At 42.4% G+C, this 26,240-nt stretch overlaps 1 protein-coding gene across 5 annotated transcripts in view; it reads right to left on the bottom strand.

Moving 5' to 3' along the window:
- Positions 1–11,515: 11,515 nt before the first annotated feature.
- The window catches only part of SETD5 (SET domain containing 5), a 64,630-nt gene continuing 49,905 nt past the window's right edge, over positions 11,516–26,240 (bottom strand). For 4 of the 5 annotated variants that reach the window (XM_058174254.1, XM_058174256.1, XM_058174253.1 and 1 more), the window contains 6 exons: positions 23,453–23,509; positions 20,599–21,039; positions 19,859–20,133; positions 16,405–16,538; positions 14,592–14,677; positions 11,516–13,783 (listed from right to left, as the gene is read on the bottom strand). In XM_058174254.1, coding sequence (XP_058030237.1) covers positions 13,202–13,783; positions 14,592–14,677; positions 16,405–16,538; positions 19,859–20,133; positions 20,599–21,039; positions 23,453–23,509 — 1,575 coding nt within the window. In that variant the 3' untranslated portion in view covers positions 11,516–13,201. The remainder of the gene's footprint in view (positions 13,784–14,591; positions 14,678–16,404; positions 16,539–19,858; positions 20,134–20,598; positions 21,040–23,452; positions 23,510–26,240) is intronic. The other variant, XM_058174255.1, reaches the window with a different exon arrangement.

Here is a 26,240-nt window from a genome sequence, read left to right as displayed (position 1 = left end):
TTCAGAATTCCACTCTTCTATTCTAAAAATCACGTCTAGTTTCCAATATCTAGCTATTATAATTCTACCTATTATAATCATAATTCTAATCAATTCTTTTTCATATTTTGTTAATTCTATTTCCTTAATTACCAACAATAATATAGTTTCCACTCTCAATATTATTACTTTCCCCATCATTTCAAATATCATTTTCTCCAATTGTTGCCAAAACTTTTTAACCTTATCACATTTATACCACATATGTTCATAAGTCCCCAATTCCATCTCACATCTCCAACATTTTTTACTAATTTTTTTATGATGAAAGATTCTTAAGACATTGGAACAGGCTCAGAGAAGAGAAATAATGAGAGGATTAGAAGTGAAGTTATAGAAAGGGAGCAATTGAGGGAAGCTGGATTCTTTAGCTTTGAGCAAAGATGGCTGAGTGGAATGTGAGAGCGGTGTCCTCTTCAAATATCTGAAAGAAGGTTGCATAAAGTAAGGGCAGGATGTGCTCTCCAGAGTGCACAAGCGGAGTTAAGTTGAAAGCAGTTTCCAACTGAACCATTAGAAAAAAAATTCAGAAGTAAAAACAAAGCAACTTAATTCCTCAGAGAGGCAGTAGACTCCCTTCTATTACTGTCTCCCAGCACAGGCTGGATAATTAAGTTAATGCTTTAATTTGGATTTCATCCCCAGAACAGACTGGACTGTCCTGATAGCCCCTTTCAACTCCAGAACTGCATGAAACGAACATGTCCTTTCTGATCACAGGTTGAAATGCTTTCTTTCAAAAGGTTTTGGCAAGAAAATTCCCTATGCAGCTACTACACGAGGAGGACTCAGTTTATTCTGCTGTGGGTAAGTGTATAAACCTTTAGCACCCAGTCCACAACTTTAAACTTTGCCGTCGTTAAACTTGTAGCTGCGCAGTAAACAGGAAAGCAGATGCCCCCCACCCGGCCTACTGGGCTACTTCACTTCCAGATGATTCTGCCTAGAGACTCATTCATGCAGTAACAATTAGATGCTGTGAATTACAATTAAGGGAGGGATTCCAAGAAGAGGCAGCTGTACGTTCCAGTTCTTCACAAGTTTTATTAGCCTGATGAAATCACCACGATGAATGAGAAGTGAAAGGCGAGGCCTGCAATACATATGTGCATACATTACGCGTTACATCTGGCCTGCAAGTGGAATCCAAGTCTTGAGGGGAACAATTTGTTAGAGGTAAGTTGGTACTATGGCTTCTGGAAGAGAATTCTTGCCTCAACAACTTCTTGTTTTTTTAAAGCGTCAATAATACTGAGACGGGAGGGATCCAGGGGTGAAATCCAGCAGGTTCTGAAGAACCAATAGCGGAAATTTTGAGTAGTTCAGAGAACCAGCAAATACTACCTCTGGCTGGCCCCAGAGTGGGGTGAGAATGGAGATTTTTGCAATATCCTTCCCTTAGGAGTGTGGAGGGAAATGGAGATTTTGCAGTATCCTTCCCCTGCCATGCTCACCAAGCCACATCACACCCACCAAGCCACACCCACAGAACCAGTAGTAAAAAAAAATTTGAATTTCACCACTGGAGAGATCTGATAAACACTCTGTAACCCTAGTCCCAGCCCCAAGTTTTTATTCAAGCCTCTCGCCTCTCCACAAACTCCTTGCAGCTCAGGCAATCATAAAGTGAACTCAATTATTTCAAGAACTGTTAGCTAGATGAAAAAACAGAAAGCAAAGGATAAGAATGAACAGATCTCAAAACTGAGATATATAAGAAGGGACTCCTGAAGGATGTAAATTGGAACCTGTGCCTTTTGACATTAGGGTACTATACAATCTGGAGTACGCTACGTGACATCTTGCTGACATCATACTTGGGAGTGGTAAAAAAAAACATTGAAAAACTTTGAAAGCTTTTTAAAAATGGAAATATGGGTATTAACAGAGAAAATGTGGCTCAGGGTACACAAGTGAAAAGTGCAAACAAATCTACAGTAACTTCCCATGCATATTGATGAGGTTGAATTAAACAGGAAGTATGATTCATTGCGTTCAGTAAGGCACAGTGCCCTTATAAGAAGGCTTCCCTTGTTATTATAGATAGGTAGGCATGGAAATAATGATTACTGCAACTTTCTGAAAGCAGGTTAGTTGGATCACAACTGGCCTGAAGAATACGGAAGTTGCACTCCCATCAGACATGATGCAATTTGATGCAAACCAGCACATCTTCTCAGTATGTTTGAGAATTTTAGCGTGCAAAGGCCACAGCCAGCATAATTCTCTGTGGTACACAAGGTGACGTGGCAACTAGTCCAATTTAGACTGGGTGAAACCAGGGTTAATAGCAGTAACTGTGAGAGGGATCTTGGAGTCTTAGTGGACAACCAATTAAATATGAGCCAATAGTGTGCAGCAACAGTCAAAAAGCCAATGCACCCCTAAACTGCATTAACAGAGGGATACAATCAAGATCAAGTGAGGTCATACCACTCTATAAAGCCTTAGTAAGACCATACCTAGAATACTGGATACAGTTTTGGTCACTACACTATAAAGAAGTTGTTGAGACTCTAGAAAGAGTGCAGAGAAGAGCAACCAAGATGATTAGGGGACTGGAGGCTAAAACATATGAAGAACGGTTACAGGAACTGGGCATGGCTGAAGAGAAGGACCAGTGAAGAGAAAGACTGGGGAGACATGATAGCAGTGTTCCAATATTTGAGGGGCTGCCATAGAGAGGAAGGGGTAAAATTATTTTCCAAAGCACCTGAAGGCCAGACAAGGAATAATGAACAAGGAGAAAGTCAACCTGGAAATAAGGATAAATTTTCTGACAGTGAGAGGTATCAACCAATGGAACAGCTTGCCTTCAGAAGTTGTGGGAGTTTCATCACTGGAAAATTTCAAGAAGAGACTGATGGACAGCCATCTGTCAGAAATGGTATAGGCTCTCCTGCTTGGGCGGGGGAGGGGGGTTTGACTAGATGACCTACAAGGTCCCTTCCAACTCTGTTAATCTGTTAAGACTTTGCAGAAGGAAATGGTAGACTGAGGGACATTGAACTCAAGACCAGGGGTCTGCAAACTTGGCTCTTTTAAGACTTGTGGACTTCAATTCCCAGAACAAAGCTGGCTGAGGAACTCTGGGAGTTGAAGTCCACAAGTCTTAAAAGAGCCAAGTTTGCAGATCCCTGGTCTAGACCATCAATTCAACACTCAGACCAGCAGTTCTGAATGTTCTCCATGCTAAACACTGTATACACATGCGTATGCACAAACCTTAGATGTTTAAAATAAGGTATACAACAGCTTCATCAGGGGGGGGGGAAAGCTTTGTAAAAACAATCAAATCACACTCTCTCACTCGTCCCTTAGAGAGAAGGATTTCCTGTCTGTAATCTGAAGGGATGCATTCAAAACTGTGCTGCTGCTGGTTATGTCCGGGCTCTTCTTCCTAAAATGCAGGGGAACCATAAGCCACTTCCCTAAACGTCCAGCATGGATTTCTCTCTGGACTACTTTATACATTACCCTGCTTCCATCAGAAAAACCCAACCCCCCTTGGGCTACTCATTCCCTCCTTCCCTTCTCCTGCCACTGTTCACCATGGTGACTCGGTGATACACCTTGAGCGGGTGCCTACCACTGGCTTTCTCCCGCTGTCTCTATAGCAACCCTGCCAGCGTAACTATGGAGATAGTTGATCACGATGCGGCTGCTGCCAAGGGCACATACTTAGTGGCAAGCGCAGGGCAGCAGGTGTATTGAATATTCTCAACACTTCGCTCTCCCGCAGAGGCACAGAGGAGGAAAACAAAGCAGTTGAATGCTGGGATCAAGGAAGAAGATCCACTTAGAAGCATGTTAGTGAGGAGAACGGGATCACTGCAGGCAAGGGGAAGCCTGGCAGGTGAACCAACCCAAACTTCATCGAAGTTGGCAAGCCCCAGAAAATCCCTCCTTCCCACTGCGGTAGCTTCTGTTTACTATGCCATCCTCCGGAGTATTCCTTGTCTCACTCCAGTTCTTTCTACACACACCCACACCCACACACACACACACACACACACACACACACACACAATGACACCCAGCACTTGATAACTTATAAGGAAGCTTAGTGATCCTTTTTATTTTATTTTATTTTATTTTATTTAAAAAAGAGAGGCTGCTTCTTTAGGATCCTTCTTTAAAAACCCTTTTTTGTATTATTATTTTTTTCAACTTCGGGGCTTTTACAAACATGCAGATCCTTTCCTGCTGTATTTTGACTGGAGTTGTCAGCGCTGTATTTACTCAATGAGGGATTTGATCCTGGAGATTTGAAAACCTCAAATGGAGACAGGAGAACAGATTCCCCCTCCCACCCACGACACCATGTTTCATGTGAAGTAACTGGATTTAGCTCAGGTTATAAATCAAGTTGATATATCAGGCCACATACACACACACCATGATACTTTTAGATTTAAGATGATATAAAGTTATGTTGCAATCTCCCCCATGGAGCCCAACATCTTGTAGGTGTTCTGGTGCTTCCAAAAAGAAGCATCAGTGCTGAAAATCTGCTTTGCTTGGTTATGCTGCCATGTTTGATGCAATGCATCACCTCCTGCCGACAAAACAGGACTGTCCTGATAATATGCAGCCTAGGTAACGTTTTAAGAGCATATATCAATGCTGGGAATTTAGCCATAGCAATAGCACTTAGACATAGTTCTGGGCTGCATAAACAGAGGGATAGAATCAAGATCACGTGAAGTGTTAGTACCACGTTATAATGCCTTGGTAAGGCCACACTTGGAATATTGCATTCAGTTTTGGTCGCCTCGATGTAAAAAAGATGCTGAGACTCTAGAAAGAGTGCAGAGAAGAGCAACAAAGATGATTAGGGGACTGGAGGCTAAAACATATGAAGAACGGTTGCAGGAACTGGGTATGTCTAGTTTAATAAAAAGAAGGACTAGGGGAGACATGATAGCTGTGTTCCAATATCTCAAGGGTTGCCACAAAGAAGAGGGTGTCAAACTATTCTCCAAAGCACCTGAGGGTAGAACAAGAAGCAACGGGTGGAAACTAATCAAGGAGAGAAGCAACTTAGAACTAAGGAGAAATTTCCTGACAGTTAGAACAATTAATAAGTGGAACGACTTGCCTGCAGAAGTTGTGAATGCTCCAACACTGGAAATTTTTAAGAAAATGTTGGATAACCATCTGACTGAGATGGTGTAGGGTTTCCTGCCTGGGCAGGGGGTTGGACTAGAAGGCCTCCAAGGTCCCTTCCAACTCTGTTGTTATGTTATGTTATGTTATGTTATGTTATGTTATGTTATGTTATGTTATGTTATGTTATGTTATGTTATGTTATGTTATGTTATGTTATGTTATGTTATGTTATGTTATGTTATGTTATGTTATGTTATGTTATGTTATGTTATGTTATGTTATGTTATGTTATGTTATGTTATGTTATGTTATGTTATATATGCTGCTTCATAGTGCTTTACCGCACTCTGTGGGTGGTTTATAATGTCAGCATATTGCCCCCAACCATCTGGATCCTCATTTTACGGACCTCGGAAGGATGGAAGGCTGAGTCAACCTTGAGCCCCATCAGGATCGAAGTGCAGGCTGTGAGCAGTTTACCTGCAATACTGCATTCTAACCACTGCACCATCAGGTTTGGGTCGATAGGAGGACTGGCCACAACCAACTCACCATGGCCAGCTCGCCACAGGACAAAAATTGCATAATATAGAAGAAACTGGTGAAATAGAATCATTAAAGGAAGGATGCAAAAGAAGGGACAAAATGAAATGTGAAGGATAAAACTTAAAATAAAATTGTAATTATTTTAAATAATTAAAATTGTTGAATGATTCTGCAACGAGTTTTCCTGTGGAAAATTGGTCACAGAGAATTGTCCCGTGGTGAGTTGGCCACGGCAAAACGGGAATAGTGAGTTGGCCACAGCAAGTTAGGATTAGAGGTGAAAGAAACCTGGATTATACTGTATATATTGATTGCTTCATCCAGGACACATAAGGCTGTTTCTCAGCTTCAGCAAGCTAGACAAGGAAGTCACTAGGAATACTAGTACAGGTAATTTAGCAGGGAAAACTGCACTTGTTAAGTCGGGATGGTCACAAAGCAGGTGACCAATTAATCAGACTGGTTTTCACTTTTGTGGTGGCCGTTAAATAAATGTGGCTGTCATTAAATGAACGTAATGTGAACCTGTCATGTCCCTGTCGGAGCCTGAATCTTCAGAGGAAGATGAGCCAGAGCTGGAGCCGAGGGAGACCAAGGGGGCAGTTTCTTTGGCTTTGGAGGAATGTGCGGAGGAGGCAGGCTAGGGGCCCTCAGGAGTGGAACAGCTTGCTAGAAGGGAGGAACAGGAGCAGGATGACCGAGAGAGGGCAAGCAGTGGAATTGAAGAGCAATGGAGCTCAGGTGATGAGCAAGGACCGCCCTCTCCTGATCCAGGAGCACGGAGAGTGGCGAGGAGGCGGGAACAGCACAGACTGACCTGACGACTTGGGCGGAGAGCGCCAGGCCCCTATTCACAAGGCACACCCGGGGACTGAGATTTAAGGAGACACTATGGGGAAGGGCGTTTGTTGGGAACAAACACTGAATTTGTGGAGTTTTATGTGCTGTTGCCAACTTTTGGAGTTTCCTGGACTTCTTGCTTTATTTATTGCTTCCTGGATTAATTGCCTTGTTCCTTTGCTTCCAGAAACCATTGCTTCCTTGTTCCTATGCTTCCTGGACTCATTGACTTATTCCCTTGCCCCACTGGATTTCTTGCTTTGCAGCCGTTGTGCTCACAGCATTTTGCTGGACTACTTGCAAGCCAGAGGTTGCTGGAGGTACGTGTGTATGTATTGAGATCACTTTGCTCTGGGGCTTGCCATAATGTGGGAGCATTTGGGGGAAAGTTGGAGCAATAAAAGGGGCAATTTGAACTATCATCTGACTCTGCTGTCTCTGTGCCTTGCTCCTGGTCATCACAGAACCCATTGTTCACTAGGGGGTGTGTTTTCCTGGAAAGTGGAAGTAACCAGGGTTTTTTTCAGCAAAAACATCGTAAATTGTGGTCATGGGACTATAGAATTCAGTAAACCACTGTAAATGCAGGACACTTGCTAAAAGCTCCAAACTGCAGCTCCATGACTGCAAAGGGGATGGGTGGAAAGAAATCAGGATATCAAAATGTGTCATGTCCCTGTTTTGGGGAGGGCCCATCATAACTTTGAACAGTCACAAGTTGAAAATCACCTGTAATTAGGTGTATTAATGACAAGTTCCTGCAGTTGAAGAGAGGGACCTGCCTTTGGCGATCACGAATACAAACAAATCAAAAGCTACTATCAGCTGATTTTGTTTTTCTAGCTGAGACTACGAAGTTAGCTTAGCTCGGAGGACAATGGCTGTGGCCAAAGGTGGAAAGATGTATAATCATCTTTCATTTAATTACAAGCAGTCCTAAAATGGATATTCAGTGAAATAAGCACAATTACATGCAATCCTTAGTCTTCAAGAGCAACTAGAAAACTAAAACTTTGCACTTGGAAGTTTGAGATCTGAACTATTTAAAGTCCATGGTAAGGCCCCTGCTAATATTTATTAAAACTCCATTCTTCTCCTTTATAATGCCACAAAGGCTTTCAACTGATTTTAAATCAAGCCAAGATTACCCAAAAGTAAGCCTTGTTGTATTTAATCTTGGGTTAAGTATGTATAAGATTGAAGGCTAAATAATGAGTTTTATCACCAATGCAATTTTATATGAGGTACAATATATACACTCAGTATATATTGAAACCTGTGACTTTTAGGAGTCACAACAACATTAAAAAAAATAGCAACCTTCAAAGAAATGCTGTGGCACATGAAACAGCCACTGACCTCCTGACCTCTATCTTCAAAACAAGAGTGTTTTCCCCAGTTAATTTGGGGAGTAATCTACATCATTTCCCAGGAACTCTCTAACAACCCACAAAATATATCACCAAGTATCATAATGTGCAAGTACACACATTTGTAACTCATGTCTAATTTGTAACTCCTGGTCTAATCTTACTCATCCAAACAGTGAAACTATTCCAGATAAATACATTGTGATAAAACTGGTGCCAGTATGTGTGAAGAATTTAAGTTATCTTAAGCTGGTCAATCAAAATTTTAAGATGGTTTGTTATTTCTAATCAAAATACTGTTAACCTAATATGAATTTCATTGCTTTCTGCCTGAATTGTCAGGCCCAAATGTCTCGGAAGGCAGTGGTGGGAGGTCTTCACATCCCAAAGAGACTGTGCAGGATATCAGTCTGTTTCACTCAAACTCAAGACAAACCTGGGACTATGCAGTGATGTACTATTTGAGTTGTATACAATGATGCTTCTCTTCCTTTCGACAATTTCAGCATCCATTTATCATATGTAGACAGAAACTGTTATTTTTATATTGGTCCAATTTCCAAGGCAGGACTGCATATACACATAGTCCTGGATTTAGACCACAATGGAGCCCAAACTTCCTGTGGTTAAACGAGACCGTTAAATAAATTTTGATCCATTTTACGTTCTTTCTTGCCCCGGTTGTTAAGTGAATTATTGCAGTTGTTAAGTTAGTAACACAATTGTTAAGTGAATCCGGCTCCCCCATTGACTTTGCTTGTCAGAAGGTCACAAAAGGGGATCGATCAGGTGACCCCGAGACACTGCAACCGTTCATAAAATATGTGTCAGTTGCCAAGCGTCTGAATTTTGATTACGTGACTACGGGGATACTGCAACGGCCGTAAGTGTGAAAAATGGTCATAAGTCTCTTTTTTCAGTGCTGTTGTAACTTTGAACAATCACTAAGCGAACTGTTGTACCCCGTTTCCCCTAAAATAAGACATCCTCTGATAATAACCCAATCCGGCTTTTGAGCGCATGCACTAAAATAAGCCCCCCCCCCCCCGAAAATAAGTCCTCCCTGCAAATATTTAAACACAGGAGCAGCCTGTCCCTGCCATTTCCTCTGATTTCCTACATGCACCCCAAAGTAATAAGACCTCCCCAAAAATAAGGCCAAATGCTTATTTCAGGGTTCAAAAAAATATAAGACAGGGTCTTATTTTCAGGGAAACATGGTAAGTCTAGGACTACCTCTATATATACACAGGTGTAAACCAGTGCTTTCAACTAAAGTCAGAAGCATGAAAATGCTACTTTTAAAAATGAGGGAAACAGAATTTAAGTGCTTCTAGCTGCTCCATTACACCCTGCAGTCACTTCAAAAGCAGCCCACTTCTCTTGCCACAAACGCTCTGTGACACGAGGAGGGAGTTGGAACTATCTTACTAGCTAATCTTGAAAATTAGTATAATTTGCCTCCCTGTCCCGTTTCACTGAAATAAAACGATAAAGTTGGTAATACAGTGAGGCCTTAACAAAGTACTGGTATGTAACAAAGAGGGATGTAACAAATGTATGTTATTTCTGCGCTAACAAGAATAAAACAGAACAAAATCAAAAAATATTGAAATAAAGGTAGCCCTCAACTGACAAGTTCATTTAGTGACCGTGGCCACGGGATCACCTTTTGTGATCTTCTGACAAGCAAAGTCAATCATTCACTTAATGATTGTGGCATTTGTAAAATTTGTTAAATTTCATTTAACAAATTTGTCGCTTAGCAATACAAATGTTGGGCTCAATTGTGATCGTAAGTCGAGGACTACTTGTATTAAGACTCCAAAGGTGTATATGGGTGTGTGGGTGCGCGCGCGCACACGTGTATGGAGAGACAAGCCAGAACAAGGAATTGTAAGGAAATGCTGCCCAGTTCTAGCAGAATCTTTTGGCAAGACTTCCACTGACTTTCAGAGCCATGAATAAACAATCCTCATTTGAAGAAGCCAGCCTCCCATAAGCACATCAAGGTTGACTCCAGCCAGAGCATATAAAAACTCAAATCAGTTAAAGATCAGATGATCTGGCCCACAGAATCACCTGTAATTGGACATGACCGAATGATTAACATGTCAGTTCTGGAAGCCATTTCTTTTTCTTTTAGCTTCCTGACTGCCACATATTTTAGCCTGGAAAATTGGGAGGTTTTTTTTTTGTTGGGAGCGGTGGAAGGATAGCCGTAACATTCCTTGCACTGGGAGTCAAGGACATTTGCCTGCGCCTGGATGGGAGTGACTGGGGATTGTTTCCAGTTGAGCCTGAAGGATGGATTGGACCATGTGATGAACTTGTGGATGTGGAGCAGGGCTGTGAACTTTCATTTGGGTGGGAAAAACCTGGAAGCTTTCAGATTCGGGTTTTCCCAGATGTGCCAACATAACATCTCTAATAAAGTGGAACTTTGAGGAATCTATTGCCTTGGAGTTTTATTTCGTTGGGGGTGTTTTTTGGAACCCCGACATAACATCCTCCTCCTCTTTCCACAAGTTTTGAAATTCTGGATCTCATGCTGTGTTGTATCCCAAAGGTGCTTTTTCAAGAGGCAACTGGACTTTCTGGTTTTTCTTTGAAGATGTTTTGCTTCTCATCCAAGAAGTTTCTCCAGCTCTGGATGAATTTGGCACCTTTTTCAAAGCTGAAGAAGCTTCTTGGATGAGAAGCGAAACCTCTTCAAAGAAAAAACCAGAAAGTCCAGTTGCCTCTTGAAAAAGCACCTTTGGGACAACCATGATCTAGATCAGGGGTCTCCAATCTTGGCAACTTTACAACTTGTGGACTTCAACTTCCAGAATTCCTCAGCCAGCGAAGCTGAGTTGAAGCCCACAAGTCGTAAAGTTGCCAAGGTTGGAGACCCCTGATCTAGATGACTGAGAATCTCCATAGACACCCATGTGGCAGTGTAGCCGTTGCTAAAAATATTCATTTCTTTCTCCCGAACGTATTTCAGTCCTCCTGGAAGTCAAAGATGCAGCAAATGAGAATTAGCAAAAATAAAAAGCGAAGTGAGAGAGGTCCCAAAGCTACTTTTTGGGAAAGGCAACTAGACTCTCTTTGTTTTGCTTGAAGATATTTCACTTCTCACCCAAGAAGCTTCTTTAGTTCTGACTGTCAAACCTGAAGAAGCTTCTTGGATGAGAAGCAAAACATCTTCAAACAAAACAAAAGAGAGTCCAGTTGCCTTTTCAAAAAGCACCTTTGGGACAACCATGACCTGGATGACTGAGAATCTCCATAGGTATTTACTGTGTTGTATCTTGTAACTTTTTAAGGACCTTTTCCTTTGATGTAAAACTACACCTATTCTCCAAAGCACCTGAAAGCAGAACAAAGCAGCAACGGATGGAAACTTATCAAGGAGAGAAATAACCTAGAACTAAAGAGAAATTTCCTGACAGAAGAATGAATCATTGGACAGTCACTGGAGATTTTTTAAAAAGAGACCAGACAACCATTTGTCTGAAATGATATAGACATTTCAACCCGCCTAAGCAGGTGGGGTTGGACTAGAAGTCCTCCAAGGTTCCCTTCCAACTCTGTTATAGCCAACAAAAGAGCATACCAAGTGATTTTTTTCAAGTTAAGTATTTTATTATCAAAATTATTACATCTTTTGTGAAAGTTCAAATATTACAGCACAGTGTACAACTCCACTTGAGGGTAGCACTGCAGCCTCCCCCCCACACTCCCGACTTCCTGGTGGACTCTTACCCTTTCCCGGCACCCCGAATAGTGTGGTGCTTCGTATCTCTGCCTGCCGATCTCCAGACGGATCCTTGCAATGCTGAGAGGATGCTCAACAACATGATGGGAAAAAAGGAGGCTGCAAAGCCCAGTGAAGCTGACACCCCTTTTTTTTTATACAGTATATAGGACACCCGCTTTCTGGGTGACAAAGTTCCATTCCCCCAACACGCTCACAGCCAGATACTTTATTTTTTAAAGGAAAGGTTTCTTGTTTCTTCTTCTCCACTTTTGATTTCTTTTTTTAAAGTCTCCCCTAAATTGAATGAAGAACACCTGATTTCAATGAGTTAAGAGAAACCTGTAACAGCCCTAATTAAAAATGCAAATGAAAAAACAAAACCAAAAAAAAAAAAATTATATATTTTTTGCTTCTGAGAAAGGAGGGAAGACATGCTCAGAGCATCATCTTGTCGAAGAGGGGAGGAAAAGGTCCGTGGCAGCACTGGGGTTAGACCTGCCTGATTTATTTGCTAACCTACTATGGTTATAACTGAATATAAAATTAGATAAATAAAAACACACGCTTGAGAGAGTAAACAAGTGAGAAAAGCTGGCAACTGTATGGAATCGGGACAGCGCAACCAGCGGGGCTGGAAGTTCTGTTGGACCTCAAAGAGGTGGTAGCAGAAGCCTCTCACACACGCACCAGGACACGCCTGACAAGAGCAGCCATGTCGCACGACCCAGACGGGGCGTTTTCTCTCACCATCATCCACAGACTAAAACAATCGAACTACAGAACAACTTATCAAAGTTGTTCCCTGTGACGAGCCACCATCTTCACGCGACACTCCGTCGCGGAGTACGGCTTGCCCGAGACGCCGGTTCTGAGAGTGATCTTTAGCATTGCAGCAACATTTGCTTTCGTGTCCAGTCTTCCCTCGCACACGTGGACTCACACTTGAGCGTGTACAGACACACACACACACACATACATACACGCATACACACACACTACCACCAGCCCTATCCCATGAGTCTCTGCCCAGAGCCTGGAGACAATAAATGCTCTTGCTTACAACTGGAATGATCAGAATGGACTACACCACCCACCCTCCCCAACCCAGAATGTTCTGGGAACCCAACTCTGCAGAGAACACTTTGGGATATTTTTTTTAAAAAAAAAGGAATAGCCCCGTCCGCCCGCCCCCAAATCGCCCTTCCCTAATGTTCTGATTTGCACGGTTTCTTATTCAAGCTTACCTACCTGCCCAGGTGACTACAAGCTAAGGGCACAGGCAGGAGACAGAGGCCATGCCACTCAGCACCATTGGCTTTCTCTACAACGTACCCAGGCATCGTGGCCATGCTTTGCTACAGGCTCTGCCACCACCCGCCGCCATTGCTGCCACCGCCGCCACTTCCTCCTCATTTCAGAGCCAGGGGGTGGCTGGCGGTGCTTTCGCTCGCTTGTACATCCGGAAGCCTCGGCCTCTGGCCCTTTGCCGTTCCAGCGTCCTTCCTTTCAAGCTACTGCTGGAAGGAAGAGTAGGCAATTCTGTCCTGCCCTATGAAAGGCCTGTCTGAGTCTTTACGCCTGACCCCGGAAGCTGCTGCAGTCTGTACGGGTGAATGCTGCTTCCTCCCCCTCGGTGAGAGTAGTGCTGCGGGTTGGAAAGTGCTGCTGTGGCGGCGGCTCTGGAGCTCTGGTAGAGAGCAGGTTGCCCGGAAGCGGCGGGGTTGATAGTCCGTAAGTCCGACTGAGAGGGCCTAGAGGAAGAAGTGCAGCTGGCAGTTCCCATGCAGGGATGAGACCCTGATTCAGAGGACGGCAAGCAGTCTGCAACTGTCGAATGGGCAGGACTAGGAGCGGCCGTTGTGGGACAGTTCTTCTTCAAGACTCCGTTGCCAGAATGATGCTGGTTGCTATAATAGCCGGAGGTCCCTGCAAACGGAGCCGTTGAGTCCGTAGAGCCCGAAGGGGTGGAGGACACGGAGGGTTCCGAAGAGCTGAGGGAAGGAAGGTGCCCAGGTCTCTGGGACTGAGGCCGGTAGCTGTATCCAGGGGATGGGACGGGATGTCCTCGATATGGTGAGGAGCTCTGAAGAAGAGTCTGAGATTCTGTACGTGGACTGTCAGACTGCAAGAGCTGGGAGGGGGGAAAAACCAAAACAGAATAATATTATATTCGGCTGTAGCTTGACTACCTCCACACACCTCTTAAGAAAGTCATTTGGATCAAGGAACTCCAAACTTTTTGAACCAGAACATAGGTCTGGAATCCAGCATCATGACCTGGATGCTCATAACAAAATGGCTGTGATAGGTGGAGATGTTCAGTCACAAAACAATCTTTGACCAGAAAGGAAACGAGTAAAGCTGTTGATGTGTCCGCCAACCTATGGTTTACATTTTAGTTCTTAATATGTTCCAAACAGCCATTTGTTAAGGGAGTCCTCGACTTATGACCACATTTCATTGGTTAAGTGAGATTTTCCCAATTTTACAACTTTTCTTGCCACAGCTGTTAAGTGAATCACTGCAGTTGATTAGTTAGTAACCCGGTTATTAAGTGAATCTGGCTTCTCCACTGTCTTTGCTTTGTCGAAAGGTCGCAAAAGGTTATCCCATGACCTTAGGATACAGCAACGGTCGTAAGTATGAACCTGTTGCCAAGCCTCTGAATTTTGAGCACATGATCATGGGGTCTTTCAAAGGTTGTAACTGTGCAAAAACAGTCATAAGTCACTTTTTTCAAGGTCATTGTATTTTTGAATGGTCACTAAATGAACCGTTGTAAGTCGAGGACTACCTGTATTTGTACTTCCTAAAACAAGGAAATTTAAAATGCATTTAAAAGATTAGGAAAGGCTGGGTACCTTGTGGAAAACCTAGGGGATTGTTGAATTGCTATGGGTGGAGACTTAACTACCCAAACTTGTTATTGCATCTCATACCTGGTAGCTATATCGAGAAGGACTGTAAACAGCTGGGCCCTTAAAGGAAGAACTGGCCGATTCTGATAAGTCTCCTTCTACAGCATCTAGAAAACCAACCAGAGAGAGAAAGTGTAAGGAAGGCATATTCTTTCCTGGATCAGGCAATTAAGTGGCAAGAAGGTCACTTCCCTGAAATAGGCATCTGTAGAAAATGAATGAATGAATGTTCATCACTCATTCATTTATTCATTCATCTTGCATGCCACCTGCAATCATTCAGACTCTTGATAATTCACAACAAGGAAATATATAATAATGCAGTAAAAACTTTTGTGGTTAAGAAAAACTGCCTAAATTAAACCAAATTAATAAAGTATCACAGCAAACATCCAATGGTGTTCTTTTTTTAATAGAAATAAGGTGAGAAAACGTTCCTGTGAGGAAATGTAACCTCAAGAAACTTAAAGCCTGAGCAATATATTGGAGGCAGAGGTATACTAGAGCAGGGGTCTCCAACCTTGGTCCCTTTAAGACTTGTGGACTTCAACTCCCAGAGTCCCTCAGCCAGCAAAGCCGGGTCCAAAGCAAAGCTGGCTGAGGGACAAAGCAAAGTCCAAAGCAAAGCTGGCTGAGGGACTCTGGGAGTTGAAGTCCACAAGTCTTAAAGGGACCAAGGTTGGAGACCCCTGTACTAGAGAATACTTGGATGTCATGAGAATAGTGAGATTCTTATATGAATGGGAAGATACACGACAACATGCTTGCCCTTCCTTTGGCCTGCTCTGTCATGTCAACAGAAAGAAAAGGAGCAACTACTGGAACAGGAATAGCTCTAGAGCAGTTCACAACAAGGAAAACAACCTGCTTTATAAATTCTACCCGGCAACTCATTTTATATTTCTCCTCCTATGACCACACTATGGGGTGGAACATGGGGGGGGGGGGAGGAAAGATGCACCCTTCATTGAGAATGGTGCCAATGTTGATTGGGTTAGGATTAGGGCTTTTTAACCCATCTGTCCGCCCCAACTCAATGATACTTGAAGCTGTCATTCAGGTGGGGTCAGGTGACTCACATATGGGTCCAAGGCCGATTGTGGATTCGTCTGAGCCACGCCATCACTGAGGCTGCTGCTGAACAGCCAAGAGCCAAACCACAGAGTCTTGGCTTGTATAAGGAACTAAGCCAGCCAGCATGAATTAGGGGCGGCCTACTGGCTGTGCTATAGGCTGAAAGCATGTTGGGGGCACGGCTGGGGGGTGGAGTCACGGGTGGAGCACGAGAGACATTAAAAGGTGGAGGGGAGCAGACTATTTTTCTTCACTGTGATTGATGGTCGGAGCGCTGGATAAAGATTGCTACACCCAGAAACCTGGTTTGTCTTTTTTCCAAGCACCTGTCCAGAATCTGACACCATATTTTATAACTAGGATATGTAAGATGGCTGCTCCTTATTTAAGTAGGGCACCTGTGACTGCGACCTGCGACTGTACGGGAACAAGTGGCTACTTCCCATCAGCCATGTGGCATCCTTACGATTACTTTATATTTACGATAACAATGGGAATCTGTTTTTCATCAAATCAAAGGACGAGTTTGCAGACCGTATCTTTCAAGAAAGAAAGACTGTGCAGGAAGTTCATAACTAGAGGTCACTGTAACAGACAACTGTGTAGCATCCTTAGAAACTAGCCTGCTTCAAGTGGGTTGGACGTTTCATATGGAAGTGGCTCCAGAGAAAACAGTGACTCTACAAGTAGAGTCCTAATGTATTTTCGGCTTTCCAAAAAGTTTCATTTTCAGGGCTCTTTCTGATATATCCTCACTTACCTACTTCTCTCTCTCCTACGCTATCTCGAGAAGGCGAGGGTTCTCCTCGCTGACACATTTTTGCACTGCTACGTAAAACCTTCTCCAAAATGCCACGCCCTTCTCGAAGTCGCTCAACAGAAGTGGGCACCATCCTTTAACACGAGATGGAGAGAGAACAGGAAAAAAATGAGTGAATATGGGAATTTCAAGTGTTTGTGCAAATAAACTCTTACTTCGTTTAGATAAACGCAAAAACAGTAATTTTTTAAGGCTTGTAAAAAGTAAATTTCATGTTGCTTACTGAAAACATTCATTTCTAAAGTGGGATCAGATACCTATACATACTTTCACATGCAGATGATGCCAGGTTGTTGGCTGAAGTCCCAAATGATTTGCAATAAATATTAGAGCTACTGCCAAACGCAATGAGGGCTATGGATCTCAAAACCAATGTATTCAAAAAGAATGGATTGAGAGAAGGGAAGCTCGAAAAAGTCGTATTGGATGAAATGGATGAGATTCTCAAAAAAGAGAGGCAAAACTTTTACACAACAAAAGGCAATGTGTGAAGCACCATATGGGTTTGGTGCAAGAAGAAAATGGTATGCAGAGGTAGAATGAATGGAGTGGTAAAAAGCAAAATGGATTATGTGCGAACAAGTCATTTTTGATTCCTAGCAACTATGTAGATATTTCTCCAAGAAGTGCATTAATAGCTACTGTAACTGAATCCATCCACCTTCCTGCTTCTTTCCTTTCCTTCTATCTTTCCCAACCTTTCTGGGAGATATTGAGCTCTAGTCCCTCTTTAGGCATGAAAGTTGGCTGGGGCGATTTTGATATACTCTCAGCCAAACACACCTCACAGAGTTGTTGTGGGGAAAATAGTAGGAAGGAGGAGTATTGTGCGTATTTGCCACCTTGAGTTCTTAAAAAAAAAGAAAAAAAAAAAGAAGGCAGGATAACAATAAATAAATTACAACCTTTCCCAGAGAGCTCGCTCTTTTACATAATGCATCCAAAGTAGAATAATTGAGCCTGACCATTTGTGCTTCCAATGAGAACTCTTGAGTTGATTTGTTTGATAATGAATTTGTTTTCTTGGCTGTCCATGGTCTCCTCAGGGAGTCTTCTCTGCCACCGAAGTTCAAAGGTGTCAATACCCTTCCTCCTAGCCTGCTTCTTTAAAGTCCATCTTTTGCTTCCATAGTGTCATAGTGGAATACAGTAAAGGTAAAGGTTCCCCTCGCACATACGTGCTAGTCATTCCTGACTCTAGGGGGCGGTGCTCATCTCCATTTCAAAGCCAAAGAGCCAGCGCTGTCCAAAGATGTCTCCGTGGTCATGTGGCCAGCATGACTAAATGCCAAAGACACACAGAACACTATTACCTTGCCACCAAAGGCGGTCCCTATTTTTCTACTTGCATTTTCTACGTGCTTTGAAACTGCTAGGTTGGCAGAAGCTGGGACAAATAACAGGAGCTCACCCAGTTACGCGGCACTAGGGATTCAAACCACTGAACTGCCGACCTTTCGATTGACAAGCTCAGCGTCTGAGCCCCTGAACAGTGTTCTTGTGCAACTCTGATCTTTGCAGAACGAGAAGCAATGTGGCCTTTGAATATCTTTTCCAAGGTCTTCCTTGCAAATGTTACTTCTGTGGCATACTTCCTTTACTGCTTGTTCCTTTACTGTTGATGATTGAGCCTAAAAAGGCAGAAGGCACCCACAACTTGGATTGGATCTTCATTGTTAGTTTTAAGGCTGATTATTCTACCTCCTGTCATTAGTCATTTAGTCTTTTTATATTTCATTTTATTCCCCTTTTTTCTCCCCCACTGTGCTCTTTGACTATGAATATTAGGGCTTGCAGATTTTCTACATTTTTGGCTATCAGAGTAGTGCTATCAGCCTGTGCAGCTTCTTCCTCCAATTTTAAAATCACACTCATCTTCTCCTCAAAAGCTAAACACAGGAATAAGCTAAACAAGTGAATAAACGTATTCACTTACTGATACGTCATTTATCAACTATTCAGTTGCAACAGTATAGAAAAAGGAGATTTATGACCAGTTGTTAAAGTTGCAACAATTGCAGCATCTCTGTGTTCACGTAAGTGTGACTTGGCAACCTGTATACATTTACAACAATCACAGCATCCTGGGACTACGTGTCTGCCATTTGTGACCTCCACAGCTGGATTTTCAAAACGGAAAGTCAACATAGAAGCCGGCATAAACTTGCAAGTCCTGGTCATGTGACCTGTGATGATTCACTTAATGGCTGCGGTTGGAACTAACGCAAGTCGGTCATGTGACTTTTCACTATATGTGTCAACCCTGAAGCTGCCTAGATGGTGGCCATCTTTCTATTCTAGTGAGGGTTTTCTTTTCTTCAAAGCTGACACAGACTGGAGATGAGGGATAGGGAAGGGGGTGTAGAGATAGCTGGGGTGCTATAACCAAAACAACATTCTTTCCCCGGGGAACCAAGGTCATGTATCCAGGTGGTTGGGAAGTGGAGACTGGGGTCACCCAACGTCTGGACTGTATACCGATTAGACCATGTGACTGATGCCTCGGAGGAAGTGACAAACTTTTAATTAAGGGGAAAACCAGTGGGGACTTTAGAGCTGGTTTTCATTAGCATTGTGCCAATATGACATACCCTAATAAAATGTTCTTTGAGGAAACCTCAAGCCTCGGAGTTTTTTCATTCAAGGGTGTGCTAGTTGGAACCCTGACAATATGACTGTGTCACTTGGCGGTGGAATTACTAATCCCAATTGCAATCAGTAAGTAAGGACTATTCTATATAGCTGTATTTTTCTTCCTTTCTTTTATCTCATGGACCAGGGTCTTCAATTCGTTATTTAATTCCTCCCTTTCAACATTTTGCACAATGTTGCTTAACCCGATGGGTATGTGGGTACCTCGTAACTACTTATCTGAGCAACCTTTGCCCTCAGTGACGCAGTTCACAAGGGGGAAGACATTCTGTCTGGCCCTTTCACTACTACTTGTAGTTTTCCGGTTTAGAAAGGTTGTAAAGGCCGGTTCCCAACCACAGAATTCTATATCTTCTCCCCACCACCCAATTTCTGCTAAATAGGTCACTCTGGTTCCATAGGGTAACTCCTCTTGTGAGGGGAAGAGGAGCAGGAAGGCTGGTTCTTGCCAGGAACCCCATTAGTCGCATCCGTGCTGTAGGGATTTCCACAAAGTGACACACTAGTTACTGGAAAGCCAATCTGGCCTTGTGCTGGCTTAAAGAAATGCTTAGCATTGAGGGATTCTTCCTCAGACTACAATAATATAATATTAGCAGTCCGAGAGACAATCACTTGGTCAATAATGTCAGCTACACTGGGCAAGATTATCCTGCTACATTGCACTGAGAGATTTCTAGATGGAGAATGTGAATTGCGTAGGTTTTCTTCTAAAGGCTAGGTAATAACAAGCAGTGCTTACCACCTACTGCTGATGCTCTCGTGCGATTTGCAGTGACTGGTTGCTCTTGGCTCTGGGGGGCTCACTTCCTCTAGATGAGACAGGGAGGAATGTGAGGGGGAGAAGCCATGTTGTGGAGATGATAAGGTGTGACTCCCGGAGCTTGGCACAGCACCAATGTCCACTTCTGGCCCAGAGCTGCTGCTACTCAGTCGATTAGATGTCACTGTGCATCTGGCAGGATCCCCTCCCTCCTTGGCCTCTTGCTTTCGTTTGCGATACTCCAGCAGAGATACCTATGAGGGAAACACAATTATCAGCCTAGCTTGTGCCAAGTTTAGCTAAGTTAAGGATAATCAGGATACGGTGACTATTTTGCACTGCAAATGCCATAGAATTAGATTAGCAACTGATTTTTGCTCAAATTTCAGATTAGGCTCACTTTAAAAAACAACAAACCTATTTCCTAAGATGACAGGAAGCCCACGAGCAAAAGCACAGCAGAAAATGAACAACATACACTCTACAAACATCTCTCCTGAAGTTAATGAGTTACATATATTATTATTCATAAATTTCTCAGCTATCATTTTTATCAAAATGTTATGTGGTCATTCTTCTTTCAGGATCTTCCATGGTATATTTCTACAACCCCCAGTTCATCCTTTAATGCTCCTCCCCTTGCTCTCTTCCTTCAGGAAGGAACATTTCTGCTTCACTCTCCCCTTATCATCCCCCCCCCGCCCCACATACACACTCACCTTTTTTCTCTGTGGAGGGTTCTGGGGGGCAGGCTTGACTCCTTCACAATGGGCCACTGAGCCATGTACTGCTTCCTTAAGCATCATCTGCTCGTGTCTGCCAAAGTATCCCTCTGCAGGAGAACTGCAGCTGCCCATATCTGGATTCAGAAGCTTCCCATCGGCCATCTGGGGAGACTCTCTTAATAATCCATCGGCCCGGGGCATCGCATTCAAAGGGGAAAAGGCATACATTAAATTAAACTCTGTCCGAAAAGCTTGGTCAGAGTTTCTGAGCAGAGTCTGGGTTTCCATGCTCTTTCCCAGGAAGCTGGTATCTGAGGGCTGGGATGTGGAGTCAGAATGCCCCGTGGTGAGTAACGAAGGTCTCTCTAGGCAGTTGTTAGCACCAGCGTCCAGGAATCCTGCCTTTGGCGTGTCCAGGTCTGTCCTGAGGCAGAGCTACAATAGCCAGCAAGAGGGCATGGGAGGGCAGGGAGGAAAAGGAGATCGAACAGGGTAGAGAATCGGGGAGAAAGGGGCACAAAGAGAGAGAAAAAGAAAGAGGTTGTTATGAAATATTTCCCCTATTGGCAAAAACAGCAGACACTACTTTCCCACTGCTTGCTCCCTAACCTGCGGCAATCTTTCTGCTCTCTTTTGCTTTTTACCTGTTCTTCTACCTGACCAGTCCATTTTTATTTTTATTTTGTTCCTCCAGGCAGCAGATTCTGCACCATCTCAGGGTCCCTCCCCATCTGGGATGGAAATGTCAATGCCCCCCACCCTTCCCAAAAAAAAATGCCTTGGTGTTTTTGCAAGGTCACCCATTTCACATATAACATCACAACCATTTCAATAAAAGGGGAAGAAGAATCAAACACAAATTTCTGTGCCACGCACCGGATGTTCTGATCAACCAGCTACTTTACAGTACGACTGTTACAACCATGCAGCATAAGCACACCTTTTTCTCACACCGCATCATTCAGAAATCTCAACACAGAGACTGACAAGAGTAGATGGTAGAATACATGATGATGGAACCACTAGATGATGGAATCCTGGGTGGTTCCCTACATAAAGTATGTTATCTTGTCATAATGACAAGATTCCTTTACAGGAATCCTCCCCTAGTATCTGTAGAATTATTTTAAAACCAAGCAAGAGATAAGCTTGATGTGATGTGTTCTAATCAAAAGAGATGGTTCTTTTGCAGCCTGTACTTCTTCCCCTTTTTTCCATTGTTTTCAAGCCCCATCTTGATTCAAGCGATTATAAAAGGTCTCTAGTTACCTCAGAAGAATTAAGATGTGTGGGGCTCTAATCTCTGTAGACCAACTTTGCTGGCTGAGAGACTCTGGGAGTTGAAGTCCACAAGTCTTAAAGGGAACAAGGTTGGAGACCCCTGCTCTAGAGAGAGTGTTCATTTTACTATTTATATTTTTTTAAAAAAATCTTTGAATTAATCTCTCCAATCTAAAGCCATGCAGAGACAGCAGAGTAGCTTATCATTATCTTTAACCCATTTAGTCTCAAGAACAGCAGGCAGTGGAAAGCTGCCATAGCCTGCTGGCCAGTATGCTACCTATCATCTGCATACTACTACATCTCTTCTAGAAGATGTAGAATCTGCCTCTAGATTTTTTTTTCCCCTGCCATTTTGCTAAGTTTTCATAGAGCACTTTCATCCCAACGCTTTGCTTGCAGGCTGCCAAACTTCAAATGCCGGCTTTCCCTCAGCTAAAAGTGCCTCCCTTGTGGGAGGCTAAGGTTCTTTATGCAACTTGGCCTGCTTGCATTTAAACTGGGATATATCACAGTTGAAAAAGTGGGGAAATGAGAATTGCTCAGAAGTGGCAATTTTCTAAGCATGACTCAACAGGCTTCTGTTAGTTATGGGTAGCCATCTTGGTTTCTGTTAACAGGCTTCTGTTAGTTATGGGGAAGCCATCTTGGTTTGAAATAAAGGTAGACACACACAAAGACCACATAGGGTATCTGGGTAGGTTACAAAAACGAGAACACCATACAAAAACAACAACAACAACAAAAACTGGCAATGTTTAGAATACAGGCACAGCAAAATGCAATCTTAAACAGCTTATTCTTTAAGCAGAAATATTAAGGCTAACCCCTCTAAGAGGCTTTCCTAGTCTGCTGGCCAGTTCAGGCATCTTAGTGGTAGGAACTTAGCTGGTGGCCACCAGGTTGCAGAAGGCAGCCTTGAAAGCTTAATAAACACTGTCTTAAGCTATCTGGCAATAGAAAGATCCTTTAGCTCTTTATATTACATTACTTTAGCATTTATTTTATGACTGAAACTGACATGGTTTAATACTAGACAGTGAAGTGGAGCTTAATCATGCAGGTTGATACGAACCCACAGTAAAACACACCCCTGGCATCTGCTATAGCTATCAGACCAATTATCCATCTAAATTCTATTATGTTTTTGATCTCAGATCCCTCAAAATCTAATGAAGATTGAGTTCACTAACTGGCATTATTAGCCTGAATTCAGAATTTGTATTTCAAAAGAATTTGGACCTGGAGGTAGAGCAGAGGCAGAACAATCTTATGTTGTAATGAAACAAGGAGAATAAGAGGCTTATTTAAGGTTATGCTGTTCTAGTTCATTTTTTCCCCTCTCTGCTTCAGATGGATGGACTAGCACGTATATCAAGTTCCCCTGTTTTCTACCCAACCAGAACTACAAAGGAAGCTGACTACTCTCTTCCTCCCCATCGACTTCCTTCTTCTCCTGCAGCTTCCTCCCCCCCACCCCTCCTCCCTCCAAGACACACACATTTGCTCAACACACAAACCAAGCGTACACACTCTCCGCCTCCAATTGAGATGGTGTGATAACTACCTCGGGCGACAGGGACTCGGGCCTATGCGCAGGGATACTCTCAGGGGAGGATACGTTCTAGGAGGGAAAAGCATCTTGTTATTCATCTAATTTTACAAGTCAAGAGGCAAAATAAAATAAAGTGAAAAACAAAACAAAACAACAAAAACAAAACAACAACCTCCAAGCATAGAGGTTAGCCACAACTATTTTGGAGCAAAAAAAGAAAAGAAAAGAAAGAGAAAAGAAAAGAAAAATAAACTCTCCTGGGCAAGTCCTCAACAGTTGGGGAGGAAGACTACAAACATTACACAGACTTTAGGACAAGAGTTATCATATCTCATGACAGGCCCAAGTCAAAGGACCACATAGAAATCAGGATATTGTCTTTTTTTAAAAAATAATCTTATGTCTAGACCTCAGAAAGTCAGCCTGAACTAGCATAGGACGTTCTTGAATGACAAAGCCCCAAATAAGCCCCTACTAATACACAGCCGAGTCAGAACTGACTCCACATGAGCCTTGCTGTCAGGGAGGGCTGAGGGGAGGGACTGAGTGTAGGAGATTATACTGGATTGAGCCAAAAGGTTCCCAAAGGGGAAGCTTAGAAGCAAACATGGAAATGTTTGTGGAGCCAAGACAAACCTTCTGATACTAAAGGCAAGGTAGAGCATTGATTGACTAGTGAAGTATTATGCAGGAAAGCCTGTTGCTTCTACAATGGGCAACCACAGTAGACATGAAGTTAGCATACTTACTTCACAGTGAGAAGATGGACATGATGTGTAAGAAAGGTTTCTGGGGGCAATGCTGTTGCATTAAAACTTCCTTCGTATAAGCATTAAATTATTTAGATGTATACAGGGCTGGGGATATTCTTTCCATGACAAATTGTATGCTGTGGGGGAATTAGGCTACCTTCAAAATCTGCCTCCAGTCATGAAAATTAGGATGGTGCTGTGGATTGATTGCTGGACCAGGAGTGGGGAAAATGCAAGGTTATATTCATACTCAACTGTAATCTTCACTTTATGACTTTGTGTGAGTCCTCATCTTATGACCTAACCCATCTCATAGGCCTTGAGGGATGTTAAAATTGAAGGCTGGAATACAGGTAGTCCTCAACTTACGACAGTTTGCTTAGTAACTGAAGTTTCAACGGCACTGAATAAAGTGACTTATGACCATTTTTCACATTTATTGACCACTGCAGCACTCCCATAGTCACATGATTTACATTTGGATGCCTGACAACTTACATTTATGAGTCCCGGGGTCATGTGACCCCCTTTTGCAACCTTCTGATTAGCAAAGTCAAAGCCAGATTCACTTAAAACATGTTACTAATTTAACAACTGCAGTGATTCACTTAACAAACGTGGCAAGAAAAGTTGTCAAATGGAGAAAACCTTCTTAACAAATTTCCCCCTTAGCTACATAAATTTTGGGCTCAATTGTGGTCATAAGTTGAGGGCTACCGGTACTATATCTGTTGACTTGAACTTCTATAGGAAAGGCAGAAAAAGGTAGTGAAATAAGAAAATATATATATATATATATATATAAAGAGTAAAACACAAAACGTTAAGCTGTATAACCTCTTAATTACATTACAAGGGAGAAGTTTTCACTTTCTTTACTTCAAGTATATCCCAAATGTTATGTTCCTACAGTAATTTAATTCAAATATGGGGCCCAGGAATTCATTACGTTAGAAAAGAGATTTCACACTGTAGGAAATCAGAACAACTGATTTCTCCCTAAGCATACTTTCCAGGATTATACAAATGATCTATACACAATATGACATACAGGAAGATTTGCTTAAAATGACCTCACGCTGCTGCAGGCTAGTTTGGAAGTTTATTTCACAACTGGGTAAAATAAGGGATCAGGCAAAAATGTAACTAATAGCACAAGTTCAGATGACAAAATCTTAACTATGTAATGTCTTAATATGCAGATATCTTCAATAGTATGTACAATTAAATGTGACACTAGCTATAAAACTAGTTTGTTTCCTCAAACTATATTAGTTGATTTTTGTGCAGTCACTGTGTTTTGTGCTTGTTGTGTATAGTTGATTTCTTTGGCTTGGTTTAATAGCTATTTGAATTTCTTCAATGTTTAGGGACACACTAATAATGTTTTACTCAACGTTTATTTTAATTTACATTCATAGGTATTTGTTTTAATTTACACTGGACATATGATTTATAAACTTGTATGCTGCCTGTATTTCTAGGCAGAATTTTGGAGATCTGCTGTTTTAACAATTGTTCTTTGAAGCAGAGAACAGCTTAAATAAAATAAAATGCCATAATGAGCAGAATAAATAACAAAGCCTCAGTACAGAAAATGTAGATGGGAGGAATTTAATGCACCCCAGATCTTTCTTACAAAAATATGGGATGGGAAGACAAAAGACTCACTCATACACAATAAAAAAGCAGTAGTTTTGCTTCTGCCAAAGATGAAAAGCTTTGTAAATTGACTAAGACTGATTCTGACAAATTCTCCTCCGGTGCCAAATTTCAAATTAGCAGCATTTCAAATTGGGAGCACAAACTGCCTCAACGTACAATTTCCTAGCATCTTCTCATGTCAATATCTAGAAGACTGGCTGGGTAAAGAGACCTCAAGTGAAATGTGATACTGCCTATGGAGCTACAATAACAGCATATTTATTTTTAAAAATGAAACAAATATGCTTATAGTGTAACTCTTAAACTATTCTTTTTAAAAGAAAGTTCTTGAGGATTTCTTGGGACCAGTTTTGTGGTTTTCTCACATATGAAAATAGGTTTGA

Source organism: Ahaetulla prasina, chromosome 2 (genome assembly GCF_028640845.1).
Source record: "Ahaetulla prasina isolate Xishuangbanna chromosome 2, ASM2864084v1, whole genome shotgun sequence".
Lineage (NCBI taxonomy): Eukaryota > Metazoa > Chordata > Lepidosauria > Squamata > Colubridae > Ahaetulla > Ahaetulla prasina.
This window is presented reverse-complemented; position numbering and strand designations above follow the sequence as displayed.